At 43.7% G+C, this 18,725-nt stretch overlaps 7 protein-coding genes across 12 annotated transcripts; 4 read left to right on the top strand and 3 right to left on the bottom strand.

The window, feature by feature from the left end:
* Positions 1–126: 126 nt before the first annotated feature.
* Positions 127–2,718, top strand: LOC108048658 (exocyst complex component 3). Its single transcript, XM_017129462.2, has 2 exons — positions 127–1,192; positions 1,252–2,718. Exons 1-2 carry the CDS (start codon positions 221–223, stop codon positions 2,494–2,496), a joined length of 2,217 nt encoding a protein of 738 aa, XP_016984951.1. The 5' UTR covers positions 127–220; the 3' UTR covers positions 2,497–2,718.
* Positions 2,719–2,959: 241 nt separating this feature from the next.
* On the top strand, positions 2,960–4,379 carry LOC108048663 (cystathionine gamma-lyase). The gene has a single exon (XM_017129474.2). The coding sequence runs from the start codon at positions 3,033–3,035 to the stop codon at positions 4,212–4,214; it is 1,182 nt and encodes a 393-aa protein (XP_016984963.1). The 5' UTR covers positions 2,960–3,032; the 3' UTR covers positions 4,215–4,379.
* Positions 4,380–4,991: 612 nt separating this feature from the next.
* LOC108048662 (peptidyl-prolyl cis-trans isomerase FKBP8) lies at positions 4,992–6,999 on the bottom strand. Of its 2 annotated transcripts, none has more exons than XM_017129471.2 (6): positions 6,853–6,999; positions 6,224–6,739; positions 6,084–6,166; positions 5,716–6,025; positions 5,425–5,655; positions 4,992–5,368 (listed from the first exon to the last, which is right to left on the bottom strand). In XM_017129471.2, the coding sequence occupies exons 2-6, from the start codon at positions 6,731–6,733 to the stop codon at positions 5,291–5,293; spliced, it is 1,212 nt and encodes a 403-aa protein (XP_016984960.1). In that variant the 5' UTR covers positions 6,734–6,739; positions 6,853–6,999; the 3' UTR covers positions 4,992–5,290. The 2 variants fall into 2 exon arrangements, with proteins under 2 accessions (XP_016984960.1, XP_016984961.1); XM_017129472.1 differs by having other exon boundaries at positions 6,857–6,999.
* Positions 7,000–7,316: 317 nt separating this feature from the next.
* LOC108048607 (apolipoprotein D) lies at positions 7,317–11,937 on the top strand. 4 transcript variants are annotated; one of them, XM_017129375.1, is made up of 5 exons: positions 7,317–7,425; positions 8,692–8,900; positions 11,074–11,228; positions 11,291–11,363; positions 11,500–11,937. In XM_017129375.1, the coding sequence occupies exons 2-5, from the start codon at positions 8,766–8,768 to the stop codon at positions 11,770–11,772; spliced, it is 636 nt and encodes a 211-aa protein (XP_016984864.1). In that variant the 5' UTR covers positions 7,317–7,425; positions 8,692–8,765; the 3' UTR covers positions 11,773–11,937. The 4 variants fall into 4 exon arrangements, with proteins under 4 accessions (XP_016984864.1, XP_016984867.1, XP_016984865.1 ...); XM_017129378.1 differs by having other exon boundaries at positions 7,323–7,339; XM_017129376.1 differs by having other exon boundaries at positions 7,323–7,455.
* A 664-nt stretch (positions 11,938–12,601) lies between these two features.
* On the top strand, positions 12,602–12,973 carry LOC108048597 (holotricin-3-like). The gene has a single exon (XM_017129366.1). It carries the CDS (start codon positions 12,602–12,604, stop codon positions 12,971–12,973), a length of 372 nt encoding a protein of 123 aa, XP_016984855.1.
* Positions 12,974–13,736: 763 nt separating this feature from the next.
* Positions 13,737–16,306, bottom strand: LOC108048628 (tyrosine-protein kinase transmembrane receptor Ror2). The gene is made up of 4 exons (XM_017129402.2): positions 15,887–16,306; positions 15,492–15,771; positions 15,182–15,424; positions 13,737–15,122 (listed from the first exon to the last, which is right to left on the bottom strand). The coding sequence occupies exons 1-4, from the start codon at positions 16,259–16,261 to the stop codon at positions 13,840–13,842; spliced, it is 2,181 nt and encodes a 726-aa protein (XP_016984891.1). The 5' UTR covers positions 16,262–16,306; the 3' UTR covers positions 13,737–13,839.
* A 106-nt stretch (positions 16,307–16,412) lies between these two features.
* LOC108048629 (glutamic acid-rich protein) lies at positions 16,413–18,214 on the bottom strand. Of its 2 annotated transcripts, none has more exons than XM_017129403.2 (3): positions 18,003–18,214; positions 17,740–17,826; positions 16,413–16,811 (listed from the first exon to the last, which is right to left on the bottom strand). In XM_017129403.2, the coding sequence occupies exons 1-3, from the start codon at positions 18,099–18,101 to the stop codon at positions 16,632–16,634; spliced, it is 366 nt and encodes a 121-aa protein (XP_016984892.1). In that variant the 5' UTR covers positions 18,102–18,214; the 3' UTR covers positions 16,413–16,631. The 2 variants fall into 2 exon arrangements, with proteins under 2 accessions (XP_016984892.1, XP_016984893.1); XM_017129404.2 differs by lacking the exon at positions 16,413–16,811 and adding an exon at positions 16,893–17,010 and having other exon boundaries at positions 18,003–18,201.
* Positions 18,215–18,725: the final 511 nt, after the last annotated feature.

Genomic DNA, 18,725 nt, shown 5'->3' with positions numbered 1-18,725 from the left:
TTGCCTATAGTTTTACACTAAATAAATAAACATGCAGTTATTACTTTTACTGCAAATTGCTGGATGTCACTTTCAGTTTTCTAGGCTGCACTGTAGCTACTTGATAAGAGAACTGTTCATTTCACCAGAATTCACTTCAGTCACACTATTTTACTTCCATTGCTGGCGAAGATTGGAAAACAAAAACAGAAAAGCGTATAGCGAATTAAATTAAGTAAAAATGGATCTGCAGCAGCTGGAAGAGCAGGCGCGCCAGGCGGCGCTCAAGGATATACAGAACATGCTGCAGCGACCGGGACAACTGGAAAAGGTTGAGCAGTACCGTCACCGCATCGCCCGGAAGAAGGCGTCCGTGGAGGCGCTCCTCAAGACCGGGATGCAGGGCCAACTGGACGGGGTCAGAGTGGGCCTCAAGCAACTGGAGACTTGCATGCAGGACGTGCGTGAAGTGAGGCGCCGAATGGACGAGGTGGAGCGCCTGCTGCAGGGAGTGCCCGAGGTCTATGACGCACTGGAAGTTGTCCGGGAGGAGAACACGAAGCACTCGCAGTATGCCACCGCCATGGAGAACCTGAAGCACATCTTTAACGTGGACGCAAGCGTCCAAAAGACGATGATTCTGATCGAGGACGACAAGCTGCTCAATGCCCACCAGTGCCTGGCGGATCTGGAGAACTCTCGCGATGATCTCCTCTACGAGCTGCACAAACAGCCGAAGCAGCACGCCTCCGACAAGATCACACTGAAGCGCCACTTCGAGAAGGTGGACACCGTGTCCCAGGAACTAGAGAAGAAGCTGCGCCTGATCCTCAGCCGCACGCTAAACACTCTGCGCAAGAAGCCCACGATTATAGTAACCGCCCTTCGCATTATAGAGCGGGAGGAGAAGAACGACCAGTTCGCCCTGCAGCAGCAGAAGGTCACTGGATTCCTGCCGCCCGGAAGACCAAAGGCTTGGCGCCGCATGATAATGGACGTGCTGCAGCAGTCGGTGGTCACTCGCATCGAAGGCTCCAAGCTGGAGGAGCGAGAGGACAACAAAATGTGGCTGGTGCGCGACCTGGAGATCCTGCGCCAAATCATCCTCGAGGATTTACGCGTGGTGAAGTCTTTGTGCGTGCCCTGCTTCCCGCCGCACTACGATATATTCGGGGAGTACGTCAAGTTCTATCACGAGGGACTATCTAGCTATGCGAGTACCCAGTCGAAATTTAAAAAGAAATTCATAATCAAAGATAATTTTTTTTTTAGTTGGACAACATTGTACGCTCTGGTCTGGAAGGCAACGAGTATGTGTCAATGATGGCCTGGGTGACACATACCTATCCGGGCGTGGAATTGATGTCCCACCCCGATCTTAACGTGGATGTGCATCGACTGATTGGAACTCTGCTGCAGCCACAGCATCTCAAGGCGCTGGAGGATGAATACCTCCAGAATATGCAGCGCAACTTCCAGGAATGGATGACCAAGGCCGCTGAAACGGAGAAGCAGGAGTGGTTCACAGAGACGTTACCCGATCAGGATGATGATTACTACCACACTTCAGCGCCAGTTATCATATTCCAAATGATCGATCAGCATCTGCAAGTTACCAACACCATTCACCAGGAGCTGACTTTCAAGGCGCTGGTGATGAGTATCCAGCAGGTGGAGATCTTTGGCCAGACTTACCTGAAAAACGTGATCGAGCTGAAGGAGCACCATTTCCGCAATCGGGACCAGATTAAGTACTTCACTCACTACATCATCACCATCGTTAACAACAGCCAGCAAATGGTAGAGTTGGCTCAGCAGATGAAACAGCTGTACTGGCCAAAGTCGCGCACGGAGCACTACGAGGATTTTGAGCGCCTGCTGGCCACGTTCCAGCGAATCCGGGCTCACGCCGCCAGCTACCTCTTGGAGGAGGCCTTCTTGGACATGGAGTGCCATGTCAACGACCTCTTCACCGCCAAGTGGCTGGCCAGCAACATTGCTGTAGATACCATTTGTGTGACGCTGGACGATTACTTCCAGGACTACAACCACCTGCGACCCAATAACTTCGAGATGGTTATTAACGAGGCCCAGAAGTTGCTGGCCAAGCGCTACATCCGAGCTCTGCTCTCCAAGCGGCTGTCAAAGCCACGGGCCGAGTGCGATGCTATCACCCGAAAAATCAAAACGGAGGCCAAGCGGTTTAAGCTCTTCTTCGAGAAGATCGCCCCGAAGATTTCCCTGAGCGACTCTCCACTAGATCTCATATCCACGCTATCGGCGCTGCTCAGCTCGGATATTGAGCTCCTGGTTCTGGATCTGCACACGTTGCTGGGCAGCTATCCGTCCCTAAACGAGGACCATCTGGTGCGTCTCTTCTACATCCGCAACGATGTGAAGGCGGCCGAAGTGCGCGAAAAGGTGCAGGACGCCATGAAGTCGAAGAAGGCCATGGTCAGTATCGCCAAACAGGACTGCATATTCAAGGAGATCGTGTTCAGCGACAAACTGTGGTAGACTCTGGAGTTCACTTCCCAACCCATTCCTCAAGATTCTTTCTGTCAGAATCCTATCTATTCTTAAACTGGGATTGTAATATATACAACATAATGTGCTTTATCAATGAATAAATTAATTTATAATTAACCACGATGATATTTACCTGTACCAATTTAATTTATATGTATAATGGAATTTATCTATGAATAAAAGATATCACCGCGATAATATTAGCCTGTACCAATGTGAATAGTATTAATTTTTAGTGAGTTTTCTCAGAAAACCGGTATATTGCGTTTTATATCTACAACTTGTTTAAATTGTTGTTAGTTTTAAAGAACTTTCTCTTTTTTTGAATTTTGTATCTTTATCCGTTAAATAGCTAGAACGTCAGCACTTCCGGTGAAAGAACCTCCAGTTCTTCGCCAGTGTTGTAACGGTCTAAATCGTGATTTTTCAAGCACTGGCTAGGCGATAACATATGGCAGGAGTATATATATTGCCCACCGATCTCTACACGTGTCAGTTCCGTACGATCCGCGTCCCCAGACAAGATGAGCTATAGAGTCCAGCCGAGCGGCTTCGCCACCAAGTCCATCCACTCGGGCCAGAGCCCCGAACAGTGGAAGAGTGCCTCCGTGATCCCCCAGATATCGCTGAGCACCACCTTTAAGCAAGATGCTCCGGGTGAGCACCGCGGCTACGAGTACTCCCGGAGCGGAAATCCCACCAGGACAGTGCTGGAGACGTGCTTCGCTGCACTGGACAACGCCAAGTTCGGCCTGACCTTCTCGTCGGGATTGGGAGCCACCACCGCTGTGTTGACCATGTTGAGCAGCGGCGATCACATCATCATGGGCGATGATGTTTATGGAGGAACAAACCGTTTGATCCGTCAGGTTGCCACCCGCCTGGGTATCGCCGCCACCTTTGTGGATCCCACTAAACTGGACGTTATTAAAGCTTCCATTAAGCCAGAGACCAAGCTGGTGTGGATCGAGTCGCCCACAAATCCGCTGATCAAGGTGGCTGACATCGAGGCGATTGCCAAACTCGTTCATGGCGTGCGGGAGGATCTGATCCTGGCCGTGGACAACACCTTCCTGACCTCATACTTCCAGCGACCCCTGGAGCTGGGCGCCGATCTGGTGTGCTACTCCCTGACCAAGTACATGAACGGCCATACGGATGTGGTCATGGGTGGCATCACCATGAACTCCGAGAAGCTCTACAATAGCTTGAAATTCCTGCAGAACGCGGTGGGCATTGTACCGTCGCCATTCGATTGCTACCAGGTGAACAGGAGTTTGAAGACCCTGTCGCTGCGCATGGAGCAGCACCAAAAGAATGCGCTGAAGATCGCCAAGTACCTAGATAGCCACCAGTTTGTGGAGAAGGTCCTGCACCCCTCTTTGCCCTCGCATCCGCAGCACGAGATCGCACTGAAGCAGACCTACGGCTACAGCGGCGTGTTCTCCTTCTACATTAAGGGTGAGCTGAAGCACTCCTCTGCGTTCCTGAAGGCCCTCAAGGTGTTCACCCTGGCGGAGAGTCTGGGCGGATACGAGAGTCTTGCGGAGCTCCCGTCCGTGATGACCCATGCCTCGGTTCCGGCGGAGGACAGGAAGACCCTGGGCATCACTGACGGCCTTGTCCGCCTGTCCGTTGGCCTGGAGGATGCCGAGGACTTGATCAAGGATCTGGAGCAGGCTCTTGACATCGCCTCCAAGGCCTAAGTCACTCACATCACATGTATTCTCTCAGGGTTTCGTTAGATCGGAATTTGAATTTGTATATTTACCCACCCAATAAAAGTGTTTCGTCTCAAATAAAATGATTGGTTATTAGAAATCGAGTCTGGAATAGATCAATAAATAAATGGAATTATTTCGAACTGATTACTTATCTTGTATACATTTTACAGCTTGTACTTGCTGTAATACCGGTTTTACGGTTGATATCTTGATAAAAATTCATACTTGACAGTTTTGTAAGTGATGAAATTCTTTTGGGAGTTACGCTACTTTCTGAAGATTTGCCCCCATAGGTGCAGCCTTGAAAATTCTGAAAACATTTAGTGTCATGTCGATTACTATATAGTATATACAAACAATGAGTCAGCTTATTTCTTTTCGCTGTGTCACAAATCATTCTAGGTTGCGATAGGAGAAAATCATGAGAGCGGATGTTCCGATTTTGATTAATAACAAAGTTCGTTAGCCTTTTAGATTACGAGGATTGGTTTTAAAGATGTTCATATTTAATTGATGAAGGTACCCAAAAGAATTCATAGATCCAATAGAAACACATTTTATTCAACTTTTTCCAAAATTGGATTTCTAATCAGTGTTGCTTATCAAAATCATTGCTTCCATATGGTCTTTTATATGCTTTAGGACTTTTAGCTTGCTTTTAAATATGGTGTGATTGGGTACAGATAGTGTTTTAAGATAATTAACTTCGGCCTATTATGAAAGTCTGCGACCACATTAAAGTATAAGAAAAAGGGTGAGTATGTTAAATAATGATGAGAAAAGCGTGTTTATTTTAACAATTCCCGGTACTTGTCTGACAGAATGTAATTGATTAAAATTAAGCTTTAACATTATATGTACGATATCCAAAACCATATCATTTGAAAGATACATACTATTGTGAAGTGTGCATAGTATTAAATGTACAACAAGAGCCATTTCGTTATAATAAGCAACTGCGGCTTTCCAACATTCATAATTTTGCCTTTTATATATATCCTTAAAAAATGCATTTCAATTGCTTAAAGTAACCAGTAGTTCGTGTGCAATGCTTGTCCTTAGTACTTGTAACGATAAATAGCGACTCCAGCCACACCAATCAATATTGAACCCATCAGATAGCCCAGCAACTTTAGCTAAAATAAGTAGTTGGATATTAATTGTTATTGTTAACTTTCTTCAGTAATCTTACCTTGGAGTTGTCCACGAGGGGCTGCTTTTGCCTGGTGGCAGTCTTCTGCTCCATTTTCTTGGCCTGGCCCAGCATCTTTTGATACATTTCCTTTTCGTTGTGTTCCTCGCGGCGAGCCTTTATGAAGAGTCTGGCCAAATCCGACTGAACGGCACGATTGTCAGGTTCGAGAGTAGCCACCTTTTGTAGCAGCTTGATGGCACCCTGAGTGTCGGCCTTGCCCTCTAGTATCTGCAGGGTAATCCAGGGAGTTAGTTTATAGAATCTTAACAATTTGGGCTACCAACTTACCCTTCCTTTGCGGTACAAGGCCTTGGAGTTGTTTGGCTGGCATCGCAGGACATGCTCTACAGACTGCAGGGCAGCGTCGAAGGCGGCGATTTTGATTTGAGTCATGGCCAGGTTATTGTAAACTATTAACCGATCCTCCAACAAGGCCTGCGTGTCACTGTTTGAGAGCTCCAGATCCTCCTTGTCGAACTCGGACTCTGGATCCCCGTCTCGGTTGTCCAGAAAGTCGAGAGCACGTCTGTACAGGTGAATGGCGGTGGTGAACTCCAAGCGCTTGTAAAAGAAGTTGGCGCGTTCTTTCTTGCGGGTGCTAAAAGTTTTCTTTAATTATTCAAAAACCTTCAAACAGATGGCAAGTAATCACACACCCATATTTACGCAGTATTTCAAAGCTCTTAAGGTCCGCAAAATCTTCGTATTTTACATCCAAAAGCTCTATTTCGTAGGTAAGCTGGAAAATTCAAATTTGTTTAAGTAGTTCTTAAATGGTTTTAAGCCCCGAACTTACATGCGAATCGGGTGGAACCAGGTAATCGGATTCGCCGTCCTTTTTCAGGCCGATGGAGCCGTAGCCAAATCGAGGATCCACGCTGACCTGGGCCACTTCGCCGACCTGCAGCATGGGCACCACCATGTCCAGTCCCTGAACGACCTCATAGTCGCCCACGTGGCACTGGAAGTTCTTCTCCTCCTCGACCACCTTGCCGTTGTCCAGTTTGCCGGTGAAATTCAGGGTGACCAGTTCTCCTCGTAGCGGTCGCCTATCTCCACCTTCGGGCGCCTTCTTGATGGTGCGCTTTATTAGCTGCTTGTTGCCCAGTATATCACATTCTTCCTCTATGTCCGCCTTCTCCTCGGGATCCTCCTGCGCCGACCTTTTGTCTTCTCCAAGATCAGCCGCCGGGGCTGAGCCATCTCCGGAGGCTGCCTCTTCCGCTGCCACCTTCCGAATGTCCTTGGTGTCCTCGGCATTGGTCAGGTCCTCGAAAGAACTGCTGCTAGACTTCTCGGTATCCATATTTACCTACGGGTGGCGAGGCGAAAAAGTGTAAATCAGTGGAACTCGGAACAAAGGGCAAAGGCAAAGTTGTTTGAAAGAGCCATCTCACGGGTCATTTCGACAGTTGCAATCCTTACTTACGGAAGTAACTGACTGTGGTCGCGGATTTTAGTAACAAAAAAGGTTCGATTTGATTTCGAAAGCAACATACGACAAGAAAGTTACAAGGAAACGAAAAAAAATTATACGGCCTTTGGCATTTCCCTGCCAGCAATCGATGTCCTATCGATATATTACACTGCCAGGTAGAGGTGGTCAACTTGGTTGGATCGCATTACTGTGACTGGCAAATATCATTACCAATATATTGTAAATTAAATTTAATAAAAGATATTTAAAAAATAAAACAATAATAAAAATAAAAAATAATTTTTGAGAATATAGTTTTTATAATTTTTAGGAATTTAGATTTAATAAATCGCATTTGTATAACAACGAAAAAGTATCGATAGGCAGAACAGCCACCAGATAGTGTGACCATCTGGGCGGAGAAAACTGATATTCAATTCAATTCAAATTACCATTCAGTTTCATTTCAACGGTTGCCGCGAGCGGAAGATCAATGTGAGCGATCTGCGTTTCAAGCGCAATTCGAGATTCGAGTTGGCGAGATAAAAACCGCGAAAGCAAAGAACACAGCAACAAACGATGTAAACAAAGAGATTGCAAATAAATCTGCGGTAGAGCCAGTGCATTTTGCACAGCAAACCCAATCGCAAAAACAAAACGGGCACTTGTATGTGCACAAAGTGAAATCAGCTGGACAAAAAGAGTATTTTGCAATTGCCTTGGCTTATTTTGTGCCACTTGTTGCTGTCGATTTCTGTGAAATTAACACTTTTTCTATTGACAGTGATGGGAATTGTCTATTTGGGTGTACCGTGGTCCATGTTTTCAGTAACTTTTATCTTATCAAAAGTCCGCCAACTATTTACCTTGGTTTGCAAAAACTATCTACATTTTATTTTAGTTCCAATCAATGATATGCTAATACTACAACTGTAATAAAGTCAATTGAAAATCAAAAAAAAAATTTCAGCTTTTCAAATAAAAAATACAGATAGGTTTAATGATATGGATTTTACAAATTTTCAAACTAGCTTAACATTAGCTTAACATTAGCTTAACTATTATGCTTAGTAACTATCAACCAGATTTTATGATAGTTTCAAAACGAACCAACTTTTTAAGATATACACAGTACCCTATTAAAAATAAAAGTACCTTTCACATCACTATCTATCCATTAAATATTTATTGGTTATTTTCCCAATGCGGTAATAGTCGTGAAAAGAAAACCAACCGACTTCCTACTTGTCTTGAACTTGATACGCATGAGCGAGCCTATGTTTATATACTTTCACAGATAAATCGAGCAATGCACCCGACTAACTCCATGACACAATTGATGCATATGCATCCCAGTATTTCCTCGATTAGGTATTTTCGCTTTTACCCGCTTTTTGCAATGCGCAATATCTTCGGGTGTGTGCGAAAAATCGGTTGAGCAACCTGTTTTAAGCTGCATTTTGACGTTGGCTTTTCTTTTACGTAACTCGCTGGCCGGTGGTGGCACGAGCCAAAACCAAAATAAATATCAAAAATAAATAAAGAGCGCCGCCAACCCAGTTAGTGGTTTTCACTTCTTCTTGGCCAGTTCAGTTGGCCAGGTATATTCCAACTCCACAAAGCCGGTAGCCAGCACGTTTTCATTATCGCACACTTCCCATCCGGAATATCAATGGCCAGAGCGGACAATACCGATCGCGGTTACTTTGAGGAAATGTAAATGTTAATGTTGATCCATAGTTCTTTGGCCAAGTGAACCCGCCGAATCGGAAATCACTTTGTGCACAGCCAAGTAAATACGGCCGAGTTCAATGAAAATTACCTGATTTCGAATTCTACTTGTCTAGTCAGGTGCTGTTGTGCCAATTCTGCCGCTTTAAGTGCCAAATATTCAAAGTGAACTAACAACAAATAAACAATTATGGGCAGACAGTCACTTGTCTCGAGTGTTTGGCTTTTGTCCGGAGTCTTATTACTGACATTCGCTGGAGCAAGTGCCTACGGATTTGGACGTTGCCCGAATTACCCATCGATGCCAAAGTTCAACATGAGTCGGGTAAGTTCATAACTGACCCCTCGAACCGGAAATTGATTAATTGTTAGTGAAACTTTACAAGCTAGATTTCAGTAAAATATATATATTTTTAGCAGGCGACAAAGATGGGGTTTTAAAACTAAGTTAAACTTTTATCACTTGGAATTTGCAATTCAGAACTAAGCTTCGTGTTGGTAATATTCATAAATCGATATGCACAGGGGTGGTCAAAAGTACAAATTACACGTACTTACTCATAAGAAATATGCAAATACTTTTGACCATATATAGCAAAATTTATTTAAATAATTACTTTGCAAAACAAGTTTACTTACTGAATAACATACTAAAAAAATAAATTCCTCAGACCTGTTATTAAAAAGATAAGTTATTGAACAGAGTTTAAAACCAAATGAACTCGTATAGTATAATTATTTTAGGCATAACACAGCTTCTTAAGATGGAAAGATTATTAATCTGTAGATCTCATAATAATTATAATTATTCTATGCGTAACACAGCTTCTTAAAATGGATAGATTATTAATCTGTAGAAATCATTTAGTTAACTTACAACTTTGAGATGCAGTGTAAAATCCGCAAGTCATCATTTATTTGCCATCATCTTAAACGTGTCACATCTTCGATTAATTAGCACAAGGCGGCGTCTGAAAACGAAGACCTTTCTTCATTTTGTGGATTGTGCATAAGATGAACTTGAACCAATTTAAGGCCACCAAATCCGATCCGCCGTGTAAAATGCAAACCAGTTTTACAGAAGGAGACGAGAGGCACAAAAGCTTTATGGCCTGTCTGATGGTAAACAAGCCACTTAGTTTATAAAGAAGTAAATCAACCAGTACCAATGCTGAGACATGGGCATGCCAAGGACAACAAAGTTAACTACAGTCGAACATTCCTAACTTGAATTTTTAATTGACATCACTTACAATAAACACGAAATTATCAAATATAAATGGGATCATTCTTTCTCTTCAACAGTAAAAAAAGTAAAATCAAAGTGAAATTTAATTTATGAAATTCGGTATTTTTAATTCAGTAGTTTCACCTAATTTCTTCATTAAGCCTTTACATTATATTCCTATATTCAAACTTAAATTATTACGTTATTAGTATTCCTAATCCACAAGTGGAAAATTTGGATGGCATTTCCATAAATGGAATTTTGTATGAAACTTAAATAGTTTCTTTCAGTTATGAATGACTGTTTAGGGGCACAGTTGAGATCATAGACTAGAAAATTGGCTCAATCACTTTAGCCGCTCAAATTAAATTGATTGAGCCTTGATTTGCATAAATGATAATGCACCATAATTGAGAGAGGTATCTGTGATTCCCATTATGTGGGTCTTGCGACCTCATCACCACTTCCCCATGTGGCACATCATCCAATTGAGCTGTTGACAGGCGTGAATTAAACCATTTGACATCGTCCCCGCCCCCAACGCCCACTTTTGACCCGGGGCAAAGACCTCGGATCGTCGTCGACAGTAATTAAATCCGATGCGGCGCCCTGCGACTTTGAACTGCAAGATGGGCTGCTGCCAAAAGTGCGACTCTTCTCAATGGCCAGCAGCCAAAACCAGTTCCCAAAATGTTTACGTTTTACGCATTGTTTGGGTTAAGTGGTGGTCGGATGGGAGGGGGCTGCATTAGTAACCCAGTTAAGTGTTTCTTGGCCGAGAGAAACGCTGGGTGACAAAGCGTGCCAAGTCCAAGAAAGGTTTTTCAGGTTTCAGGTTTCTCGTTTACGGTTTCCCAATAATTCTAGCTGCAGCCCATATGCCGGTGAATTCATATGAGTTCTTATGAGTCAGTTTGAACACAAAGAGACAATGGCTTTTACTGGAAAGAAAAGAGGATAAACATATGTCACATATGTCATGTGGTTGAAAAATATATTTAAGGGAACTCTATATTGTGTTATTATTGTATCAGAAGAAACAATAATAGAAATTTACCGTGATAAAATAGTAGAAAATTTAATTTAAAATTTAGCTTGTCTGGCAGGAGTCCGTCTTTCTTTTTATTAATTAAATTAAGTTTAACTTATATCCCAATGGTTTTTCACACTTAAAGTTAAAGGTGTCATAAAAACGTATACAGCACAGTGTATCCTTTATATTAAATCCGAGCTAATACTGATAAAGATTAATTATTTTATTCTGCTGCAGGTCCTTGGCCATTGGTTTGAGGTGGAGCGCTCTTTTTACCTTCCAGAGATTGCCTCTGGCTGCACCACCTTTCAGTTTGAGCCGTATAACAAGGCGGAACTATCCAAATTCGCCAATTTTAAGTTGGCAGTGGCTATCAAAAACATCAACCGCATGTAGGTAATAAAATTTCTTTAAAGATGATCGTACTTATAGGTATCTTTTTTGTATCTTTTAGAACTGGCAATCCCAATGTTAATATTGGCTATGCGACGCCGGAAAATAGTCGATCTTCCATCATGGATTTTAAGGTATGATATTTATTAACGACAAAGAAATCATAAAAGCCTATTTATTTTAGTCATCTTACTAGACATGATTTAAAAAAGATTCACTATCAACATACTTTAAATGTAATTACTGTCATTATATTATTTACTTCTTTAGTTTACCACCCGATTTCCGGAGGTAATTGCCAGACTGCTCCCAGGCTCTGGAAAGTACCAGGTGCTCTACACGGACTACGATAACTTTGCCATCCTGTGGTCCTGCGGCAGCATCGGCTCCTTGGGTCACTCCGATCAGATCTGGATCCTAGGACGTAATCGGGACTTCGAGGTGGACATCCGCTCCAAAGTATATGATGTGTTGAAACGACTCTCCTTGGATCCCGAAAGGCTAATCATCAGCAAAAACAAAAACTGCCCAGAGGCGCTGTAAAAAGGCGCCTTTTCCGGCTCATCCCCCATCAATATATTTAAGTTCATTCGGTTAAGGAACAAATTCCATTTGATGCCTAATCATTTAGGCTGCTGTGATATCGGAGGAGTGTGAATCGGCGGAGTGAGGAGAAAATAACGCAAATACAGAAACAAATAAGAATAACTCGATCGGAGATTTTTATACCCGTTACTCGTAGAGTAAAAGGGTATATTGTATTCGTGCAAAAGTATGTAACAGGTAGAAGGAAGCGTTTCCGACCCTATAAAGTATATATATTCTTGATCAGGGTCACTAGCCGAGTCGATATAGCCATGTCCGTCTGTCTGTCCGTCTGTCTGTCCGTCCGTATGAACGCTGAGATCTCGGAAACTATAAAAGCTAGAAGATTGGCATTTTGCATGCAGATTCTAGGAGTTCCCACGCAGCGCAAGTTTGTTTCAAAAAGGTGCCACGCCCCCTTTAACGCCCACAATCGCTTATATACGATTTTAAAAATTTAAATATTTCGGAAAAGTAAATATGCAGTTTTATTGTGTTTATCAATACCTATCGAAATGTAGAAGAAATTTTTCAAATCGGACCATTCGTTAAAAAGTTATGCGTGATCAAAGTTTCTATCTCCATCTCCCTCGCACTCCCTATACCTGAGTAACGGGTATCTGATAGTCGGGGCACCCGACTATAGCGTTCTCTCTTGTTAATATATGAACTCATGCTCACATTGCGAATTAACGTAAGAGTTCTAATTAGTTTGCAATAAATAGAATTTCCCAGTCATCTGAACTTAGTCGTGATTGATCAACGAATCGATAAGGTACTTGAGAAGATGTCCCGATTGTGGATCTTGTTGTGCGTAATTCTTTTGGTCTCCCAGTGGCCCATGTTGGAGGCCAGAGGAGGAGGCGGTGGAGGAGGACGTGGAGGCGGATTCGGAGGAGGACGTGGAGGATTCGGCGGAAGAGGTCCAGGATTCGGTGGACCAGGCCGAGGAGGAGGCTTTAGGGGAGGACCCCCCGGCGGTTTTCGTGGTGGGCGCCCATATGGATACGGATATGGTAGATATGGCGGATACGCTGGATATGGCGGATACGCGGGATATGTCGGATACGGAGGTGTTGTTCCCGTGCCTGTTCCTTATCCGGCGACCTATAACCGTTGCTACTACGATAATTACTACTACAATTACTACTACTGCTGATATGATACGGTTATGGATGGTTTATTTATACAAATTACAATCAACACGTTGTTTTAGTTTCAATGATTATGTAAAGTTACCCAGAAATTCGGGCTGTAGACAGTTCTCTAAATATTCCATATCTCATATAACTTATTGTTTTGATGGTCTCCGGTGTCTGGTTCCTGTTTGTCCACCCAGTGATCATTGATCTTTTGTGGAGTGCTGCGATGGCAGTGCTTAAGTCTAGTCAAAAATTAATCCCATTAAAATGCAATCTACATATGCGCATATAGATAAACTTAAACTACAGACTAGATATGAATACGAAACGTTGCTGATTCGTTCGTTGTGGCAGACTATTCGATTGGTGATCAAGAGACCAGAGGGTATAAGTATATCAAAATAGTGTCTGGATTAAGTTAACAGAGTTTTGTGCGGAAGCATCAAATGAGAGACTTAGTTCTGGAGAGATTGCTTAAAGATATGGAGCGGACTTTAAACTAACTTAATCACAATCCTGTTGTCCCTCTGATCTCGCCTTGTGCGTCATTCAAATCAATATGCATTGGTTAGTATAAAAGAGTACGTATAAAGGTGGGTAGAATTAAAAAATTGTAGCCAAGGAATGTCATTTGTGGAGAATTACAAATTAATTAGGAGGAAAAAAGCTAGCACTTAAGGTTTTAAGCCCTTATAAAGAAATATATAGTTAAATAATAAAATTGTTAAAAAAGGTGGTTTTAAAACTCCAAAAATGACATTTCCTACTACGAATTGTCCACCCACCCAAGTGTCTATATAAAGTTCTATTGGATGCCCCGGAAGACGGCGGACGATCGTTCTCTGGTACACGGATTAATTTCATTGTCTCCTCCGGCAATCCTCTAAAGCATCGCCTTGCACTCGCTTTCGGCGATGCTGTGCTGAATGCAGTGGTTGATCTCGGCGAAGCCCGGACGCTCGCTCGGCTTGCGGTTCCAGCAGCGACGCATCAGCGCGTAGACGGAGAGCGGCGTGTTGTCCGGACAGCCGAGCACATTGCCCTCCTTGATGTACTTGATTACCTCCTCATGGGTGAGACCGAAGTAAGGCTGCAGGGCGAAGGAGAAGACCTCCCACAGACAGATGCCGTAGGCCCACACATCCGACTCCAGCGAGAACTTGTTGTACAGGATGCTCTCGAGCGGCATCCAGCGGATCGGAATGAAGTCGTTCTCGTCGCCCTTGTAGTAGTCCTGCAGATAGATCTTGTGCGAAAGCCCAAAGTCGGCGATCTTCACCGCCATGTGTTCGTTGATCAGGCAATTCCTCGTGGCCAAGTCACGGTGGACGAACTTGCGCTCCGATAGATACAGCATTCCAGCCGCTATGTTGGCGGCCATCTGCAGCAGGTGGAGCTCGTTCAGCTGCAGGCGATCCCGTGCCGGCGCCTGGTGAGTGGCATACGGGGAGCAGGCACGCAGGAATTCGCTGAGATCACCGGGCGCCATGTACTCGAACAGCAGGCACATGGGCCGGCCCAAGGCGCACACGCCCAGCAGCCGGACGATGTTGGGATGGTCGAACTCGGCCAGCAGGCAGGCCTCGCGCTCGAAGTCCATCTGCATCTGATCACTGGCGTCGTCCTTTAGCATTTTCACGGCCACCAACAGGTCTTCCTGGTCCGGGACAAGCCCAGGAGCTCTAGCCTGGAAGACGCGACCGAAGGCTCCTTGCCCCAGGGATCGCACATAAACTATATCCCCACGTGGGTATTCCAGCTTCTCCAGGCGTGCATTTGGTTTGGAGCCCTTCTGATCCGGCACATTGGTCACCGTGGTGAGGGCCACGCAGTTGCTGTGAACCGTGGCCGTGCTCCGGATGGTGCCCCACTTGGCTAAGGTGTTTGTGTTCCCATTGCCTCCGAGGGTTTCCCTGCTGGTGTTTAGATTACCGCCACATTCTCCTCCGCCTCGCATGGAAACACTGCAATCGGCAGTGGCTGCTCCTGGCGGTTGAGAGTAGTCCTTGTGCTTGGAGAGCTTGTAGACGAGCAGAATTATTAAGTGCAGGGCCACAATGGCCACAAAACCAATCCCAGCCAGCAGGAAAATCATCGAGGGCGTGAAGAACTTTTCCATCTTGATGGGAGTGTTCAAATCGCCGGCATTCGGGTCTACATAATCCGCTAAAAATAAACAAAGGAGTTGGATAAAGAAACAGACACGAGGACTAATCTGAACTTACGACACATGGGTATATCGCAGTGCTGCCAGCGCACAGACTCATCCACAGTGTAGCACCAGGGATGTGGTTCCTCGCCGCCAGCATTTCGGCAGTAGTTCTCACCCTCCAGGAGCTGATGAAAGACCAGGGGAGGCTGGAAGTGCTTGTGCGGGTACTGAGTGTCCCAGCGCTGGCAGGGAATGCCGGACTTGGACACGTTCGCTGTGCCCATGTAGAAGCGCCCGTTGCCATTGCGACAGTCATCTGTGGTGTAAAAGGAGTAAGAATTAATAAAAACCCCATGAAGTTATTTCAGATAATAAGAACTCACAGCTCACTTCTGACTCCTTGAGTTCGGTGAGACCGATGTAGGAGCAGTTGGGTCGCCGCATGGAGGCGTTGTAGTGTGGCAAGGCGGAACAGTTGGGCAGTCGGAAATGTCCCCGGCTCTTGATGAACATGTTGCGCTCCTTCTTCTCCTCGATGAGCACCCAGTCGTTGTAGCAGAACTGCAGGTGCGTGGCCTGGCAGTCCTCGAAGCAGAGTGGAGCCTTCACAGCCCGACCTCCCTCCATATGGCAGTTGGGGAAGGCGTAGGCGCAAAGCATTTTCTGTAGGGGATTGGAGTAAGTAATATTAGTTTACTATTATAATTTTTATAGGGGTTTTAAGGAAGCAAAGCTATATCTTTTCTTTTCCTTTTTGTTATGTATATTTTTTAATTACCTCGGCTGCCTCGCGACACAGACCCGTAAGATCCGAGATGAGCTCGTCCCACAGAGCCGTGGTCACCTGCTCGTTCTTCCAGCCGCCGGTGGGATCTTCCAAGCTGTACCACACCTGGCCGTTGAGGTACTCCTTGCAGACCTTGCCGCTGTAGGGAGCGCAGTAGCCGTTCTCCTCCCGTTCCCGTTCCCGCTCGTGATGCCGCTGGTGATGGCGCCGGGTGACGGGCTCCTCGATGGCGTTCAGGGAGTTCGCGTGCGTGGCGCTGGTTAGGAGAAACACGCACAGCCCCAGGACAGCCAGGCTGGCTCCCCTTTTGGCCCCCAGTCCCCAGAGCACCCGCTCAAACACCCCCACCCATTTCCGGGCAGCCATGGCTGTGTTTTCTGTATATGCCCAGTTTTCTTAACCGATTTCAAGCGAAATCCTTACGGGCACCTAATAACTTGGCCATTTCACAGGTTAACACTATTCTAGGAAGACAGTATCCTGAATTAAAGAGATTTTATACAGTGGAAAACTAAAATTATCCGGTAAAATATTTGTTTATTTGCGCGCTCACTGCTCGACGACGCCTTTTCACCGAATACCACAAAATGTTGACGACGGGATGTTTCGCCACCCGTAGTTCTCCCTTAGGGGTGGTTTCCTGTCACGAGAACAGGGTTGTTAAATGCGCGGCAAAGGTCGAAAGTCCTTTATTCTGACGGGGAACTTCACAGCCGAAATGTTTATTTGTATATTTTTACTGCATTTTCTTCTGCTTTTCCTCTTCCTTCAGCTGTTTCTCCCGGAGCTTTTCCTCCTCCTTCCTTTGTTTTTCCTTTTGCTTGCGCTCTTTTTCCCTTTTCTTTAAGAGTGCGGGATCTTCAGGTTCCTCAATTTGTTCCTTTTCCTCTTCTTCATCAGGAATTTGCTCAAGTCCCTAAAAAGAAAGTAGCTTTACACCTGAGCAGGGCAAAAACTCTGTAAAAAAAAACTACAGGAGAAACTCAGAGACGACCAATTCAACTATCACTTCCCAACTATACGTTTCGTTTATTCACTTTTGCACTTAAGCTTAAACGGAAAACTTTACTTAATTCAAATTAATTAGTTTTCTCATCCGGTATGGCGTCCAGACCCTGCAAGAAATTAAGGACGATTCTGAATTGAAGATATCTGTTCTTTAAACTCTTAGGATGGACGTGAAAAAATGGATTGATGCTAAAAATATATACAAATGGATGGGGTGAACAAACTAAAATAATCCATGCAATTATGATGTTCATTTAAAACAAAATTAAACAGAAACCATACCCGAACTACTGTTATTCGTTAAGATCATATACAAAACAGGCATAAGATAAAGCAGATAAGATAAAATTACATATGAAAAACATGGACAATTTTGAAACATGAAACCATAAATCATAAGTGTTAGAGAATGGGTGAAAATCGAAAATCGGTTTTAAATGACAAGTGTTGATAATAATAATGAGTGTTTATAGTAACACTTAACATCAAAATCTTTTAAGTCAGAGGTCGAGCATGTTTTTTAGGATTACAAATTCTTGAATCAAAAAACCATTTTATAACAGGTGAGTTCATATGATATTATTTTATGATCTAAATAGGTTTCTTAATTAATAGATAAATGGAATGTGAAAAAATATAAAAGCAATCAATACAATTCTAAACATAAAGTAAAATATAACTAAATCCCATAAAAAGATCAATATTTATGAAAATAGCTGTATGAGATAACGAAACCATGGCCAAAAACCGGGGAAACACAAAAATGTGATAGCATAAGCGCCAATGCTGGCCAATAGATTAATTGTACGCAGGCCAGACTGTAGCATATCACTTACGTTCATCTTGTAGGGATTGTCGGTCAGTCGGAAATCGCGCTGGTACATTACTCGCCCGAAACGGTCGTCCATGTTGCGCCGGAAAGCCTGCGGAGTAAACGAAAAATATCAGAAATCCCGTGGAAAGTGTCCTTTATCAAATAAGACTCCTTGCGGCAGGTACGTGGTTGAATAATGTTAAACAAATTCCGATTGGTGCACCGACAGCTGCGGTTATATAAGAATTTCGGACTTCTCGGCCGGAAGACGACCCTGGAACTCACATTGCCGATCGTCAGCTTCTGCAGGCCGTACATGGCGTATATGGGTACCGACAGGAGCGTGGTGATGATCACGGCGCCAGGTAGGATTTCGAACCACATATTGTCGGGGAATTGGTTTTTGTTATGATATTTTTCACAATATGACACCAGGTGTGACCGCCCCTAGACCGTTAGAATATACAGCGGAGCCCTAAAAAATATACTAAACAGGGAAATTGGATTAGAGATGTCACAAAAACGATAGCAAACTAACAGTCACAGGGAATCACTCTGCTACGTTGATTCAAATAAATTCAGTAAAACATTTTATTATATATTTGACCGATTTTTTACGACGCATAAGAACCATATATTGATTTTTATTAAAATTAATGTTTTCTTCTATTTTCTATTAGAATGAGTTTTGAAATAATTTGTTTGTATTTATTTACCAAGAGTGTCCAATTGGCAAAAACAAAATTTTTCAAATATAAATAATAATAATATTTTCAAATAATACTATCCCAAACTAAAACATTTTGCAAAGTTATTTTTAGGCGTAAGGTTTTCACAATAAATATAATTTATTTAAAAGGAATGCATATACAATAATTTGTGCTACAATTGGCAAAAAGTAAAACAAACATTTTTAAAACAGATTTTGTACCATCCCAAACTTAAAAATATTTGCAAAACAAAATGTTTTTTCTTTATTAAAAATAAGTTTATTCAGTAGCCGGCTAA

Source organism: Drosophila rhopaloa, unplaced genomic scaffold (genome assembly GCF_018152115.1).
Source record: "Drosophila rhopaloa isolate 14029-0021.01 unplaced genomic scaffold, ASM1815211v1 contig_115, whole genome shotgun sequence".
Classification (NCBI taxonomy): domain Eukaryota; kingdom Metazoa; phylum Arthropoda; class Insecta; order Diptera; family Drosophilidae; genus Drosophila; species Drosophila rhopaloa.
The sequence above is the reverse complement of the archived record's forward strand: the minus strand, read 5'-3'. Positions and strand labels throughout refer to the sequence as shown.